The sequence below is a fragment of the Odontesthes bonariensis genome, chromosome 16 (genome assembly GCF_027942865.1).
Source record: "Odontesthes bonariensis isolate fOdoBon6 chromosome 16, fOdoBon6.hap1, whole genome shotgun sequence".
Taxonomy (NCBI): Eukaryota; Metazoa; Chordata; class Actinopteri; order Atheriniformes; family Atherinopsidae; genus Odontesthes; species Odontesthes bonariensis.
This window is the reverse complement of record NC_134521.1, coordinates 14580194-14597626: the sequence shown is the minus strand read 5'-3', so window position 1 is coordinate 14597626 and position 17433 is coordinate 14580194. Positions and strand designations below refer to the sequence as shown.

The following is a 17433-nucleotide window of genomic DNA, read 5'->3' as shown; positions in this document are numbered from 1 at the left end:
AGCATTTCCTCTTTTTAACAGAAGCTTAATGCTTCTGTATGTCTGTTATGTTGCTCTAATTATCCATAAGGTAAGTGTCTACAAATATGAATAATTCTTTTTCCCTAAACTGAGATCAGGTAACCTTGAGTTGTTGATGTTAACTAACAATTTTGCTGTTTGGAGGTTTTGTTTGGAATATTTGATATCCAGCTGAGCGAAGAGCATCCATTGGTAAATGTTTTTAAATGTTTCCATGATGGAGCAGCTTCATGATTCATCTGAAAATGACACAAAGACTGCAGCCTATGTCCGTGGACATGTGCAGTAATGTAGAAATAACAGATTCTGATACAAATTTAAAGAGGATTTTCCCCTTGAATCCAGGTCAGGAGTGTGCCTCAGCACTACAAACGCCGCCCACTATTCGTCCTCTAGTGGCAGCACATGGAGGCTGCAGTGGCTGTGTGGATGACGTTATAGCAGCTGAGTGTGTGTCCTCCAGTAAAAGGTCACCCACTGCTGTTGCACATCATCTCCCCCTACAGATTTCCTGATTGCAAAGCCAGATCGCTGCCTTTTCTTTGGGCATATCCTTAAGGAAAGTGTCAAATTTCCAAAAGCCACGTTAGCGCTCAGTGTTTCATCTCCTTTGAAACGTTTTGTCTTCTCTCCGTGAAAGCCTTATGGCGAAACAAAAGGCAGATTCCATATTTTTTTCTATCAAATGAGGAAATATGGAATCTGCTTGCAAATACACAAACAGTGATAAATTTGAATTTCAGTCAAAGAACACAGATGTATGGAGCTGGATCTTGGACGTTGAATGTGTCTGCCATCTGCTGGTGGTGCTTGAAGAGAAAAAAACTCATCATTGACTTTGTGAAGGAAGAGGGTAGCCTAAGTATAGATTAAATCACATATATTTTTCACCTTATAATATTCTGTTGTTTAAGTAAGAAAATAAATAAAAAATAAGAACATGTGACCTGGAGCCAGGCTGCTGCTGCACTGTTTGTCCTTGGTGGTGGTTTCAGATTGAAAAAAGCTAGGGTTTCCAGCAGAGTATCACTTACCGTATACGTGGATCACCTGCAGAGCTCCAGCACAAGCTAAAGGGACAAATTGCCAACCTAAAGTGCTCTGATGGAGTACCTCCACTGTATGTCTGCTTTTTGCTGATTTTACATCATATTCATTCTCTGGTCGATAGGAAGTCTCCAGACTGTGATGCATCCTCACCATACAAAGAATGCAACACTTTACTCTGCTGCTAAATACAAATTTCCCCATTTCAGGTTTTTTTGTTTGTTTGTCTGTTTTTTTTTTTAAAGCTGGAAATGTCCTTTTCTTTGTAACCTGCAAATTAAAAGCATCAATGAGCTGCGATGACTTTTGTTAAATAGTAAAGTTTCTTCATCTGGTTTTCTCCTAAGAGGCTTCCACTATCAGCAAGAGGTGTAGCCGGGAGATTTACAGTGAAGTAATGATATTTGATATGAAAACGAAAAATGTTCTTGTCCGCAGATGATCTTCATATCCTCGGTGGGACTGATGGGCTCTGTGAAAACTGCATGTTTACATTTTTATTTTTAAAAAGCCACAACATTAAATTCCATCCAAAGTCGGGGTGATATTTCACCAAGATCTTGTTGATGATGGAAGAATCGAACCACTGCATGAAGTCTCCCCTGCACATCTCAGACATCCTCAATGTGGTTAAGATTAAGCTTTGGTAGTCAATTCGTGTGAAAATGACATCTCGTGCTCCTTGAACCACCAACTATATTTGAGCCTGGAATTGTCACTTTGGAATATGCCCATACCTCCAGGGAAGAAAGAATCTAGTGATGGAAAAACTTGGGTGTTCAGTATCTTCAGGTAGTCAGCTGACCTCACGTTTTTTTTTTATGAACCCCTAGATCATAACAATGCCCCCGCAGGCTTGTATGGTCCACACAAATCATGATGGGTGCTGCACTTAATCCACCTCTCGTTTCACTCTGATACACCCGTCACTCTGGAACAGAGTAAATCTGGACTCATCTGACCACAAGACCTTCTTCCATTGCTCCAGAGTCTAAATCTTGATACTCCCTAGCAAACTGAAGCCTTTGTTTTCTCGATTAGACGCATTGGTAAGTGTGTTTTACCAAAGCAGTCAAAATACTTGGAGTTCTCTTCCCATTGTGAGCATGGAAATACTCTTACTCTCATTATTAAATACATTCTACTAACATTTAAGTGATCCTTGATTAGTTAGATCCGGGTGGCGACTTCTTTTGTCTTTTTTGCCCGACAGCGTAGTTTCATAGTACTTCAGCTGCAATGTTATTTTCTTTATTGTGTCCTGGAAAATGTCTGCCTTGTCTTGCCTTGGTTGTTGACATAAACCCAAGAGGGCACCAGGAAAAGAGACAGAGAAATGCAGAATGATGTTAGCAAACTATTTTGTTGCTAGATCTTTATTTTTAGTGCTTATTGTGGACAAAATTGTAATCAATGATGTGGGATGTCTGATGGAAATGTTGTCTATATCCAGCGTCAGAATGTGTCATTCTTAGAGCACCTTGCTTAGAGATCAGGTTTTTTTTTTAGAAAAGCTTGGGATAACTATAACATTCTTTCAAGCTCTTTATTATGCATATGCAGTGTAGAAGGATTAATGCACTTGGCAGTCAAAAGGCAAATATCGTGGTTACACATGGTAGTTTAAAAAAAAAATGTAACATACCAAAAATGTACATTTAAGAGCGTGTTTGGTACCCGTTTAATTGTTGGTAGGATTCAAGAGTAACTGTGTCAGACATGACGACTGTACGACCTGGATTTGTAAAAGGTGGATAATCTTGACACACTGATGCAGTACAGTCTTAGCCCAGGAGAGAGCAGTAACTCCTCACAAAGTAATGGGAAGAATGACATCAAAGAATTCCGTCATCTCTGGCTGAGGCATACACACTCACATGCTTAGAGGAAATATATAGTGCAAACACAAATGGCTGTAAGGCTTCAGCATTGTGTTTTCATCCTAATTGTCTGCATTAAGAAGCACATTCACACAAAGACATGACTGAGACCTCTATCAACAATACTCAGTGTATCTTATGTATTCACAAATTGATATGGCTTTCTTTTCTAAGTGTAAGTCTTAGGCTTTTGTGGCAGATCTTGAACTGGTTTAGGGTTTCCATTGGGCTGCTTCTGGTTATTGTTGGAGCTGTTGATTTTGGGGCTTCTTTGATGAATATGCCGTCTGTGGCGTCTCCTCTTTGCCTGACGAGAGTTGGGTTGTGTATGATCGAGCAGAGGATCCAAATGTAGTTTAACACTCTGAGCATCTGAGGACTCATCAATAAAGGCGAGGTTCTCCCCAAAGTAATCCAGAGGCTGAGACAAGTGGGGATCTGGAGGAGTCTCCTCCTTTTTAGGCTCGGCAGTTTTATCCTCAGCAACTCGCTCCGACTGAGTGGCCTGGGAGTCTGTTTCTGATTCAGATTCTGATCCGTTAGAGGAGGAAGAAGTAGAGGAGTAAGATCCAGACTCTGTTTGACTCTGACGCTGCTCTTCTGTCCCCTCAGGGGCCCCAGTAGCTGATACACTGTGACCATGACTGCGAGGGCCGTGGCGGCGCTTTCGCCGCCGCTTTTTGAAGGGGTCATCAATTTTTCCTGGAATGCGAAAGTCCACAGACATATTCTGGATGTTCTGAGTCCAGTCAGTGGCGTGAGCTCGCAGTTCCTCCATCTAAAAGAGAGGCATAAATGTTTGATGATATTTGTCTTCAGATTATACATCTGTGGTTGTTCTGGTAGGGATTATTTTCACTCTGTGTAACTCAAGACTCAAGATCAAACTGACAAAACGGGACAGGATTTACCTCAGCTCTGGTTTTTTTGGATAGAACACGGAGCCAGTTCGCGACCATTGTCAGGATAGATGCAAAGTATGCAAGACCCAGCAGGATCCAGAACCACACCAGAGGCTTGTACCAGTGCTCACTCCCTGCAGCTCCAGAATCCCCTTTAACACAAAGTATGCAGAGGTAATGGGTAAAGGCTATCCATCTATCCATCTCTTTGGAGTAAAAAACTGTTAAAATGGGACGTAGTGTGAAGCAGATAATACAATTAATAATTAATCTCTCACATGAAAATCCTCTTGAATAATTAAAGACATCGTGCAAAGTGAACATAATGCAAGTTATATCTATGGATGACTAATTAAGTTATACCAGCTAATTTATCTGCAGATAAATTAGGTCGACACAAAAGTAAAAAATATTTAAAAAGCCAATACTTATCGAAAAACAAAACGCAACATATGGTTGATTTTAGTTGTGCAGGCGAACAATGATCATTCCAGGGTAAGGTTTAACTGAATGTAAGTAATAATAATATAGCTTATAAAACTGCCTCTTGCCCTATAACAGCTGGGATAGGTTGCAGCTCCCCTGCTAACCAATTACACAAAAATGCCTGGTTGGATCTTATATTAAAGCATGTCCATCGATGACAAACTGTCTACATTATAAGTGGTGTTGAAATAGCTTCCCCTTAAAAAAATTAAAAAATCTCCTGTAGGCTTTTTATGGTGTCGTACAACTGCAACTGCCTCAAAAATACACCTCTTGCTTATCCCTCCATGCAGAAGGGAAGAGGATGATTCATTAGTTTGTAAGTCAAGGCAAACCACGGAAATGAGACTTCCTTTTTACTGTCTACTTTACTGTTTTGAAACTATAGTGAACTCAATTCTGAGGGATATAATGTTCTATTGCACTGTTTGACTGCTTTACTTAAAGAGTATCAAACATGATATCAGTTTGCATAATGAAACCATCACACAAATATTTATTTTGTTAAAGCAGTTAAAGCAACACTGATTAACTAATTCCAACTCATTTTTTAAAGTACATTGACTTTTATTATACACATTCTTCCTGACCTGAAACTGCTCTGGAGTGCCCGGGGGCCGAAATACCACAGTTTACGACTTTGATTTCCAGCCCCGCTGGATCATAATTATCATCATAATAACTGTGTAATTAACAACCTGCACCATTGTTCAGTAAAAGTGGGATTTTCCCTTGTTTTTGCTGTACAAAAACATTTAGAGTCTCATTAGATGGCTGCAACTTTTCCCTCCTTCTCTCTTTCTCATGTATAAGTGCATGGGGGGGGGGGTACACAGGTCACCAGTCCATCACAGGGCCACATAGACACAAACGAGACAAACAACCATCCACACTCACACTCACTCCTAGGATAAATTTAGAGACACCAATTAACCTAACATACCTGTCCAGAGTCTGCCCTGCCTCTCGCCCTATGACAGCTGGGATAGGCTCCAGCCTCCCGCGAGCCTAAATTGGATTAAGCGGGTATAGAAAATGGATGGATGGAATTAACCTAACATGCATGTTTAAGGAGGAAGATAGGAGGAGATATCCCATCATGTGAACTAGCAGATGGGGATTGAGCCAGTCATCTTATAAGTAATCAACCTCCTAAGCTACAGCCACCCTTGAGGTTGTAGCACAGACTAATGTACAATTAGTCTTTCTTGATTATGCTAAATGGACACCTCAAAACATCTGTTGGTAGAACATCATGTTAACTGATTTTCCTTTTATTCAATCCAAACACTTTCTCACCTGAAGCCTACTATGTTTGAAACAATTCAGTGTGAGTTACACACAATCCTTTATGAATGAGTACTTTGGGTTACTTGTTGTCAGTCTTGTTGAATGAATGAAATCCCATCTAACTGAAACCAGATGGATATAACCAAAAAAATGTATTAGTCCATTCATAATTTTATGATATTTTACCAACAAATGGCTAAGGTGTTCATGATACATTTACTTAGATGGAAATGTTAGACATGATAAAATTGCATTTACCCAACTGATTATTATATAACCAGCTTGAATGGATGATTTAAAAAACCCAAATGATCTACATTTATGTTTTCCTTTTAACACGTTAAAAATGAACCTTTGTTTATTTTCTTTTAGAAACCTAAAGTGAGACGGTCCAGTAAGTGCCACGTCTTAAGTTAGAGGGAGAAGAGTAATGATTTGAGGCAAGTTTATGATCAATCGCATTGAAGTGTTGGAACTTAAGAACACTGACTGTGAATGGACAGACAGAACAGAGCAGGCAGCATAGCACAGCAGCATTTGTATTTTTAACATGTTGTCATTTATTCCCATGTATGCTGCTCAGAGGAATCCAGTCAGCAGCTCTTTTGGCAGTCTCTCCCTCTCTTCTCATGCAACTGTCAGGTATGAATTGCAGTTGTATGGTTTGTGTCTGTTGCTCTGGTTCCCTAAAACAGTTTTATGGGTTAGTATGTCTATGCAGAGTCAGGAATGTAAGTGCCTTAGTGTTTAAATCTATTAATAACTTGGGTTAACTACATGCTCTGATCTGTCTCCAATTAATCAAGCAAATGGAAGCCTTAAAGCCATACCTTTATGAAAAAATATAATTATATATCAAATAATGCCCCCAGGCACAAGCACATATCACTTTAATAAACTTTAATAAAAGTTTGAAATGTGAATATGACAGATTAGGTTACATTAACGAGGCTCATCAATAATGTGAAGCCAGAGCAGCCATCACAATTTGGAAAATCATCAGCATGCGTTGATTTTCACGTGTTACATGATTTTGCTGGTTTTTTTTTCATGCCACTGCACACCTAAATGACTGCATTCAATAATTAAGAGTCGTAGAAGCTTGTGAAGTAAACACATATCAACTGCTGATTTAGATTTAAGAGTTGAGAAAGTCCGCGTTTGGAGGTCAGTGAGGTTGGAAGATGGTGTTACACTCACGACTGTTGCGTGGAAGAGCTGAGATTGAGAGATTCTTGCATTCAGTTGCTGTTTTTTGCACTTTCGTTGTCATTTTACCCATTACAAACTACTTGGCTTAGAATGGATATTAAAAAGAAGATGGTTAAGGTTACAAAAACACCATGGCTTGCATTACAACATACAATGTAATAATGTATCTCATAAAAACATCCTTTTGCTGGATTTCCAACTGCTCTGTCAGCTAAACAGAAAACATGCTGCACAAATGTCCTTAATATATTATTTGAAAGTTGTGCAGGGTGGCGAGAAAAAAAATTGATTTAATCAGCACGAATACAAAGTTTTCTGGTTTGTGACTATTTCACGCTTTGTCACAAGACTGGGCAGGAAAGGCATTTTTGTCATCTGGCTGAAAATTTTGGCAGTCATAGGATTTGAATGCCAAAAAATGCCAGAAATTACATGTTTTTCTACATAACCTCCATTCTAAAACATAACTTGGCGACTAGTGATGCCCTTGAGAGCTTTGCAAGTAGTGCTTTGCTTGTCTCAGTGTACTTCCTGCTAAAATGTCCATTATAATGATTATTATGTTTTCTTTACAGAATATTAAAATAGGTACAGAATATACATGTTTTATAACCAAACATCTTGACTTAAAATTGACCGATAGATTCTCTTATTTCAATCTTCTCATTATCTAATAGTGGAGTCACTCCCTATGAAAAAGGTGCCACAGTTTCCACTTTATCTCTTTGAGAGTCAATGTGTTTCAAGCCACACTAAAATGTGGGTGATTGATGAGCGGTTGTATACCTGCAACATAGTCGCCAAAGCCCACTGTGGTCAGGGTAATAACCACAAAGTAGGCAGATTCCAGGAGGGTCCACTTCTCCACCTCTTGGAAAACCAGGATAGGTACTGCAATAAAGAGCAAACAACCCAGCAGGATGGACAGGACGGCTGAGATCACGCGTACAATTGTGGGACTAACCCGCCATTTCTGTCAGGAAGGTGAAACAAGACAGTGTGATGAGAAATAAACAGTAAACCAGATACAGTTAAAGCGAATATTTAAATCTCAATTTAAGGGTCTGACCAAGAAGAGAGTCTCTATTTTGGCAACAGCTTTCCTCAGCCCAGTACCCAGATGGTCTCCCACTCCAGCGAGCAGAATACCAAACATTGGGATTCCCACTAAGGCATAACAAATGCAGAACAGCTGTCCTCCTTCTGTCTTGGGGGAGATGTTTCCAAAACCTGGGAGAGCCGAGCCAGGGGTGGCAGAACAGTCGATTAAAAGAAACAAGAAGACTTATAGAGATTTCTATCAAAAATACACCATCAATTTATTTTGTGGTCTTGGATGTTCTTATGGACACCCACCGATTGTAGTGATGATGGTTCCTGAGAAAAAAAAGGCACTGGCTAAATCCCAACTGGTGACATAGGTGCTGTTGCCTGTGGCATCCACACCTGCACCGACAGCTGCCACCACCTCCTGAAATGAGACAGAGGAGAAGAAGAAGGTAATGATTATCATATGAAACCGCAGAGCAACTGATATTTAAATGAACAATAAAAAGAGAGAATATGAAATACAGAAATTAGGGATCTCAAAATTATACATAAATACATGTTTATTTCTGACATAGTATGGAAAACATTGTCACAATCACATGATTAAGATCAAAATTCCATTAACCACTGCCAGCACTGATGAGCTGACCCATTTATCTGTATTACTCTAAAATAAACCTGAGCATGATTAGGTTAGGAAATAACATGATGTCTGAAGCCATCATTAATTCCAATAGATTAGCACTTTTGATTCTACAGACATGCCTGTGTCTGCTTTCTGCTGTTTGTGAGTGTGACACCACACCGAAGTATGTCTGCCTGAAAATAACTGAACTTCTAATGATTTTGAATTTCATTTGTACAACAACTGGAGTAAGTGCTGGTCTTTCCTTCAATTGATATAGGCGATCGTCCAGGGCACCATTTACAGGAGAGCACTACTGTAACAAATTGGATTTAGCTCAGCAAGCATTCAAAATGAGGATGCTAAAGCCACTTGGTGTCGTCTATCAAAAACATCCAACAGAAGAGGAAAAGAGGTGATATCAAAACCCAGATAGTTATCTATTCTGTGTTTTTTCTTGTCAGTGGAAGTGCATGAGCTACATGAACTGTTAAAGTGGACTGTTTTAGCTTACATGTTGCTTTCACACTGTGTGAACAAAGTTTGTGTTGTTGAATACCCTACACAAGATATCTTTTTTCTTTTCTATGTTTTACAGGCTACGTTCATTCAGTTTTGTACACAGTGATTTTGAATACCACTATATTAATTTAGTTGTTCATTTCTGTCTGTGCACTGATACCAGTGACCATAATCTAGTTAATCTCTAAACATTTGGTCATGCAGTAAAAAGAATGTTTACACAAACAAGCAAAAAAAGCAAAATACATATACAAACAATAACCTTAATGTGCATGTGTAGAAAACGCTGCATTGAAATGCTGTTCGATCAGATTGCAGCAGCAGATTGCTTTGACTAAAATGAAGACTTGTTGAAACATCTGACATTTGGCTCAGTGAAACCAGATCCACAATACTGACACCAGGCAAGGACCAACATCTGAGCGCTGCTCAGGCATAAATAAGATTAGTTCAGTTGTTGTAAGCTGTTGTCAAGTGTATTGTACTGTATTGTAATAGTTCATGTACTTTTAGAAGTGTTCTTGAATTAACTTTACTGTCAGTTGTTATCACAACAGATAAAAATAGTTGGACACATACTGTATGTCCATATCATTACTCAGCCGTGCTGGTTTAATGTATTAAAAACCCAACCATTATCTCACCTTAATCTAACTCTGTCATTTTGGTACTTTTAATGCATAAACCTAATCCATCCAAACAATTGTGAGTTCTTAAACCAAACAAACAGCAAGTAAAACCCATCTTTTGAGAAACTTGTGACTTGTTTATGAATAAAGATTTCATACTTATGTTAGCTCGGTTTGCGGTTGCCTTTGCCTGTACGAGGGTCCTCGGATGCCTCATGCATCACATGACACGTGAGCAGCCGTTAAAACAAGCCAGTTAAATCCTTTTCTATTACCATTGGCTTGTTTAGCCTTATATCTGAGGGCTATAACTTACTATTCCATTATATTTCTACTTCCCAGGTATTCTTTATCTGTATCCTACAGGCTGCAATCACAACTCTGAGATAATCAGACTAATTCACTAATTTTGATGGACTACAGACCCCAGCCCCACACAGCAGAATAAACTGCCAGCTGTGTTGATGAAAAAATTGATCAGTCTTGTCTCCCTTTGTCTCAGAGTTGTTGCTGTCAGTTTCAGAGCTTAAATGTCAGACGTTACAGTTGCTAAATGTGTGATTCTTGAAAGAGAATGTGAGCCTCCCGGGTGTTGCGTTCCCATCAATGTTGTGCTGAGCTGCAGCCTATAAAAACCCACGACTACTGCAGAGTCATTTGACCCAGCACTGAGTATCTATCAAACACTTTCACACTGTATTAAGAAACGCCAGATGTTAGCAGGTGTTTAAACCAGTGTGAAAAGGGCTTCGGAGACACACAAAACGGCAGTATTTGATGTCCTGGGAATGAAAACTGTTTGTTGCAAGCAGGGACATTTCTGCTGTCACATTCATTGATGTAAAAAACAACCATTCTACTTTTGAGTATGAAGTGAACTTATTTTGAAGGGGGAGCTGAAGACATTGTCTGTCAGATTGTAGAAAAGTAAGTCCTTTTGAAGACTAACATTTACTTAATTACGGAATTATTTTCAAAGGGGAACACGAGCACACTGATGAAGGAAGATGAAAATCTATCCAATTACAACAAAATCACATGAAAAAAATTCTATAAACAAAGAGAATACGTCATGCTTTTTTCTTGTCCTCAGCAACCGTTATCGTACTGTATTTAGACTCTTCTACATTAGCTTCCTATTTCAGACCCATCTATTATGAACAGGCTATGCTAAGTATGGGTTAGACCACACCCATCCTTGACATAACCTTCATTTTGACCGCAGCTACATAACCCTGAAGTTACCTTGTTATATATTTTAACAGCTGTGAATATGTTGTTTGATGCTTCTGTGGACAAAATAACCAGTGGCACATTTTTCTAAAAAAATATTGGCTTCACTATCACTGCTGGTAAAAAAAAAAAAAAAAAAGAAAAGATATCTGATAGCCCATTAGCATCTGTTAGCTAAAGCAACTTCTAAGAACGAATAATTAAAAAAAAAACTCCAGTGACCTCTTGTGACCACTTTAAATACAAATAAAAAAATGTAATGTATGTCACACAGAATCATCGATGATAACCAACAAAGGGGACGTCATAACAAGTCATAATAAGTCAATGTTTCTAAAAATTACTCAATTATATTCAGATATCTAAGCCTTGGTGATGTCGTTCAGACTGTAGCCACTCAACCTTTGGTACAAACCATAGTTTTATCATGTTTCAGATTTGTCTGTGTCAAACTAATGGCTAACAAACATGTCTTAGCCTGTATCTACCTGTATATATAAAAAAAGGAAATCTTAGCATCACTCTGAAGACCTTTAGTCTTCATTTGCGATTATGTCATGCTTTTGCCTCTTTGAGGCTAATTCTTCCCCTATTAGCATATTAGTATGATCCTCCATTTCTCAAATGTATACCCTCAAAATTCTCTCAAAATAACATCGACAAGTACTGATTCCTCCATTTTCTTCCTCTTTATCGTCCTCTGAATGTGCCTTTTATGGTTCCATTCTCCTGAGCAGAAGGATCTGCTGCTCAAATGGATATCATTAATTCAGTTGAGCTAAAAAAAAGAACAACAATTGAGTAAGAAAAGCAATTAGATACAAGTAGAAACATATTTACTGATGATATAATTAATTTTTTCTCTATTGATTATTGTGACAAGCTGCAACTTTTAATATTCTGGCTCGGTTGTAAAAGGAGGCTTTTAGGAGCAACCGGATGGACCTGAAGCTTTGCTGCTGCGCTCAGAACTGTTGTGCTCACTGCTGCAGCAGAAATCTACACAAAGGAAGATCAGGAGGTTTTCTGTGCATCCTGCGCATTTAGACTCTGGTTTACGCCAAATCGTTTATTTTTCAGACCTCAGACAAGAAAAGGAGAATCAGAGAGGGGTTATCCACCTACGCATGTGACGTGGTTGAGCTGTCCTTTGATCTGGCCCAGGACATATTTGCATTTACAGTGTTACAAGAATACAGCTCAGTTACAGCTGCAACCTCTTGTTCGTTGTCAAAATCAACAGGACAAACTTGCTGTCTAAAACAAGGAAAACCTTTCTTTTTCTCTTAACTACACCGGTTCCCATCAAATGATTCTGATTTGCTGTTTGCACATTTTTATATTGGATGGTTGCATAGAACTTAACAATGACCAAGTATGTCAAGCCTTCATTTTTAATTGAGATAACTAGAATGGAAATCCCAGATGACAAAGACAGCACTTAAAGCAATCTAACAAAGAACGAAATGAAACTCATAGATAGTGAGGAATTGTTTTTTAAAATGATCCACAAACAAATAAATCTGCCTTTCATGACCAAAGGTAAGCTCTGTTTGCTTCTCTTTTGTCCTTCTCTCTTGTCCTTGTCCTGCTTGAACCTTTTTGAAAATGTCAGCTGCTGCATCTTTAGATCCCTTTGAAGCTAAAACAGTAATTTAGGGTGTTCACTCTGGAGCGAGGACAGGCATCTCAGGATCACAACACAGTTGCCAAACCCCCATCGTACCGCTCAGCTCATGCATGGGTCAACTTTCATGCGCTGAAACGCTTGAGCAGAGCCATCCTTGCATAGCTGCTCAGATCGCACCTGTTATCGGGTCACCAACAAGCTGCACTGACCATGCTGCACAAACCTGAGAGGTCATCCAGAGAAACCACAGAACCTATTCAAAGCATGGCGAGTTACATTCAAACAGTCAAGTGAGTTCCTAGTGAACACAGAATTTTAAATGAAAGCCGATTATCTGTCAGTATCTGTTCTTTTATCAGTATTTTTAGCAACAAGAAGTTGTCATTTACAAAGATTCAGCTCCTGTTTGGAGTTTGTTTGTGTAAAAGTAACGACAACCTGTGGCTGCCAGCTGGCAGGTGCTTCACTCAGTAACTGAAAGGCCAGAAGACAGTGTTTTACATGTAGACTAAAACAGAAACAAATCCATTTCATGGTATTGTAGTATTGCTTAATATGTAATTATAACTCAACATAAGTTATTATTTTTTTCTGGAAAAGTGGTCTCATTCAAATTAACAACAGCTAGAAGGAGTCATTAAACATGGCTTAGAAAAGTGCCACAAAATCATCAATATTATATATACATACAAACATATATATATATGATAATCAATTAAACAATATGATGTGATTAAACATTATGAACTTAATTTTGAGGGTTTAGGAGCCCAAAAGGCAGAGAACCACTGCTTCAAATAACACAAATCAGAAATGAGTGGGATAGATTAAAAGATTGATGCTCAATCCACTCGACAATTGTAGGTGAGGAATGGGAAACTTTTCAAACATTTGAATTTAAACAGTGACGGGTACAGCTGTACCTCTATAAGAGCCTGCAGGTTTTCCGAGTCTACGCAGGAGAAGTTCAAAAGGAAGTCCTGGCGCCTGTCTTGGAGAATCATGTGCTTGCTCTCTTCTCGTGGAGCCTCCAGGGCGCGGAACACTACAGCTCCCAGCACCAAGTAGAGAATCACTCCAGTAAAGATGGCAAGCAGGGTGGAGCAGCGCATGGCTGCACCTCCGCTCAGTCCGAATGCAGGCTGCTCCTTCTGTTGGCCAGCCTCAGTATTAGAGTGGCCGTGATCCCAGCTGCTGCAGCTGAAACATCAGCAATAACATAGGCAGACAGGTTTTATACTGACCACAGAGCCTGACAGCGACACGAGCTGTACATGCGCCTACAGCAGATGGACTATTATGTTGGCTGCACCAGACATTAAATCGACTCCGGCCTCACCGCACTGCTGACACAGAAAATGCAACATCCAAGATAAAAAGCTTATCATCAGATCTGCCCAACAATTCAAACAGATGCATGTTTGCATGATTGTCTATAAAACATAAATTATCCATGAATACACAGAAAGATGCAACCACAATAGCTGAGCTCACCTGTCAATACGCCTCAGCTGCCCACGCCTTCCTCTTTCCCAGTCTCTCTTTGCACCAGCTCTGATGATGGAGTCACTGGATCCGTAATCACTGGGAAACCCGTCCCCCTCACACTCTACAGAAGGGGACACTAGACAGGACCACAGACAGTTTTTCATACAGTTCAACCTCACAGAATTTAAATCAACAATGGCAAAATCCTTACACTCTTAAAAACTTAGAGCTGTCAATGATGAGGATAATTAATGATAATCTACAACAAGGTGGAGCTCTCAGGCACAGACACTCACATCATGTTGTTTTTCTTCTTGGACATCATACATTTTGGGTTTTCATACAAAAACATGCTCTATTGAAGGCTTTAGTTTGTGAAAAACCAAACATTGGTTGAAAAAAAAGGGGCATCTCAGCTCTGGATAGATGAGGATGACACCTCTTTAGATGATTCTGATCAGTAGCTGGAGGAGAAATATTCTAAAACACATGTTTGGGAAGATGATGTTAGTCATTATCAGCTCAAATGAAAAAAGACTTTCTCATTTATTGAATCTGAAACTGGAGCCTGTGGCTTTGCACTGATCCACCTTTAGCAATAGAGTTAATAAACTGATAGATGTGTCATTGTCCGGGAAGTTCAGAAATGATTTAACAGGTGAGGATTTTTATTATTTGGACTGGTAGGCCTGACATTTGCAATTAATTTAGTAAAACCCCACTGTATGCCAGGAAAAAGAAAAAACAAGCTCCAATCCTCTAAAGTTTGAAGATTGCAGATCTTTAGTCAGCAGATCTGCTGGTCTCAATCCAAAATTAGAGCAATAAACTGTCACAGTGTGACAGCAAAATATAGACTTGCACTTCAAACAGTTTTACAGCTGCTGGGGACGCACAAAGGGACAGTCCACTTACAGAATTGAACACGTCTCAACCAAAAGTTGGCAAGATATGAAAACTAACACTGATATTAACTTAAAATTACATCAGATACTCTCTTCTTGGATACGTTTAATCAATTTGCATAACAACCATAAAAATGGAACAAATACAACATGTACTTGGCGTAAATAAAATACAGAATGAAAAGACTGGTCCAAAGACTTCTTAAAGAATAACTTAAATACATTAATGCTGCATATTTTAATCCAAAACTGACACTTTGTTCATCATGGACTAAACAAGATACATGAGCAGCCAACCATGTCCTGTTTGCCTGTTTGCCTGTATGCATATCCGTCTCAGACTGCAGGACACTTGACACAAGGAAACTGTAATATGCATTGCATTAAGTGCCAACAGTGCTGCGGCAGCAGGAGAAACACAACCATCTATAATGAGCCTCCTTTACCACCACTTAGAGTCCCTCCGGATCCATAAGATTCATGGCACTGACCAATGGTCCAGACAGTCCAACACACAGGCGCTTACCTCAGTCAAAAGGATCATAAGAATCCAGAGCAGCAGTCCCCTCATGCAGAGTTCCCCATGAGTTCAGGCAGCCGTGTGCAGCGAGTGTGTGTGAGCATGAGCGGGTGTGAGGAGGGAGGTTTGTGCTGAGCGGACAAGAGAGGAAAAGGTACTCAATCAAACAGACTTTATGTAGAGAGTGAGGGAGCGTGAATTAAAGAGAGAGCACAGATAAAGGTGGGGAATGTGGTGAAGCTGGACACAAGTTTTGCCCTTTTTTTTTTTCTCTTTACAGCAAATAAAGATCAAAGATGGACCTTCACTCGAAGGCATACTGCAGCCTTGTGTATCAGGTTCTTTGTTCTGTCATTTTATTCAATAATTAATTAATTTCTTTCATGTGAGGTAGTGTTAAGATGTATGCGCAAAGTAAAACAGTAGTGGTCATACATTTGCATAGCGATTAGTTTGCCGTGAGATCGATTTCTGAGAGTAGTCGGGTTTGATTGGTATTCATTTGCTGACTCTGCAGGGAGATGTCAGCTCAGCCACACTTCACCCAGCTCTCATTATCCCATCTTCCTTACAAGTAAGAGATGCAGCTACACCTTTTGTGTGTCTACTTGATTAACTTTATTTGAAAACCAAGAGAACACGGCACTTGTGGGGTCAGACAGTGTTGTAGGAAGAAATGTGCAAGTTTAAAGGACTCTTTAGTTTTTAGGGTTAGAATTGGACAAAGGTTGGTCTTAAAGAGCAAGTGAATGCTTTATGTTAATTGCTGGTCCCCACAAATATCAGTAAACAGTACAAACAGAGGATTAAATGTAAGTATGCAAGTTTAACTTACATATCATACAGTTGTGTGTAACACTGCTGGTGGAGCAGACCCAAATGCAGACTCAGACACGGGAGCGAACCAGGTAAAGACATGAGCAAACATTTATTAAATGAAAAAAAATGATTGAAAAAAATACTTGTCCAAGCAAGAATATAGAAATTCCTGCATATGTTGAAATAATCCTCCCAGACCAATAGGAAGCAATAATGTCTACATAATCTACACATCAAAAATACAAGAGAATAAGATTCTGAACATGCATAGTGAACTGATTCTTCTTCGATGAAGACTTCAGAACCACAACAGTAGTTTGTGTTGAGGTGAAACTGAACAATTTGTTTGAGTGGACACAAAATGAATGAGAGTCACTAAATGTGATGTTAAGGCAATCAAGGCCTATGAAAACATCAGAAAAATATGGTGTATATGCGCCATTGCTGTATGGTTTCCTGCACATGTTCATTACACAAAGCAACAATGAACATGCGAAACGTAGGCTGAGGAGCCCAAAACCTCATTTACTCAAGATACGCAGGGAACTGAGTTTTTTAGTAAAATTTTATCTGACCAGAAATGCCATTTGCTTGTCGATCGGATATGTAAATTCAGAAGAAAAATTTAGCAAAACAGGGTTTTAGATTTAAATAGATAATGTGGGTCGGCTACATAAAGGACCTTCAGCCTCTGTGCACGGGGGCGCCTGTCAACCAGATGAGTGGCCCGACAGCCCAAGATGCAGGTCTTTGAACTGAGCGCTGATGAGAAGCTGAAGGGTCTAGAGGACTCTGTGTCCATAATTTCATAAAATAATATACAATTTGAATTTATCTGACCACAGAACAGTATTCCACTTTGTTTCAGTCCACTATAAGTCAAATTTAGCCCAGAGAAGATATCGGCATTCCTGAATAATGTTCACATTTGGCTTCTTCTTCATGTGATAGAGCTTTAACCTGCATAAGTAGATGGTACAGTGAACTGTGTTCACAGTCAGGGATTCCTGGAAGCCCATCCAATGATTTCCATGACAGAATCGTGTCTATTTTTAATGCAGTGCTGCCTGAGGCCCCAAAGAACATGGGAATCCAACACTGATTTTACACAGAGATGTCTCCAGATTCTCTGAATCTTTCGATTCTGATTCACAATTTCTGATTGTTGAACCTC

The 17433-nt window shown here is 39.3% G+C and overlaps 1 protein-coding gene across 1 annotated transcript; it reads right to left on the bottom strand.

Annotated features, from left to right (window-relative positions):
* Positions 1 to 2461: 2461 nt before the first annotated feature.
* Positions 2462 to 15554, bottom strand: kcnk4b (potassium channel, subfamily K, member 4b). Its single transcript, XM_075487191.1, has 8 exons — positions 15447 to 15554; positions 14022 to 14151; positions 13451 to 13727; positions 8195 to 8309; positions 7908 to 8068; positions 7625 to 7811; positions 3860 to 4002; positions 2462 to 3726 (listed from the first exon to the last, which is right to left on the bottom strand). Exons 3-8 carry the CDS (start codon positions 13637 to 13639, stop codon positions 3118 to 3120), a joined length of 1404 nt encoding a protein of 467 aa, XP_075343306.1. The 5' UTR covers positions 13640 to 13727; positions 14022 to 14151; positions 15447 to 15554; the 3' UTR covers positions 2462 to 3117.
* Positions 15555 to 17433: the final 1879 nt, after the last annotated feature.

Coding starts and splice junctions, on each gene's coding strand:
- kcnk4b (XM_075487191.1), bottom strand. CDS start 13,639: ATGCGCTGCTCCACCCTGCTTGCCATCTTTACTGGAGTGATTCTCTAC. Junction 8,310..13,450: donor ACCTGCAGGCTCTTATAGAG/GTACAGCTGTAC, acceptor GTCTCATTTCAG/GAGGTGGTGGCAGCTGTCGG. Junction 7,812..7,907: donor AAATAGAGACTCTCTTCTTG/GTCAGACCCTTA, acceptor CCTTCCTGACAG/AAATGGCGGGTTAGTCCCAC.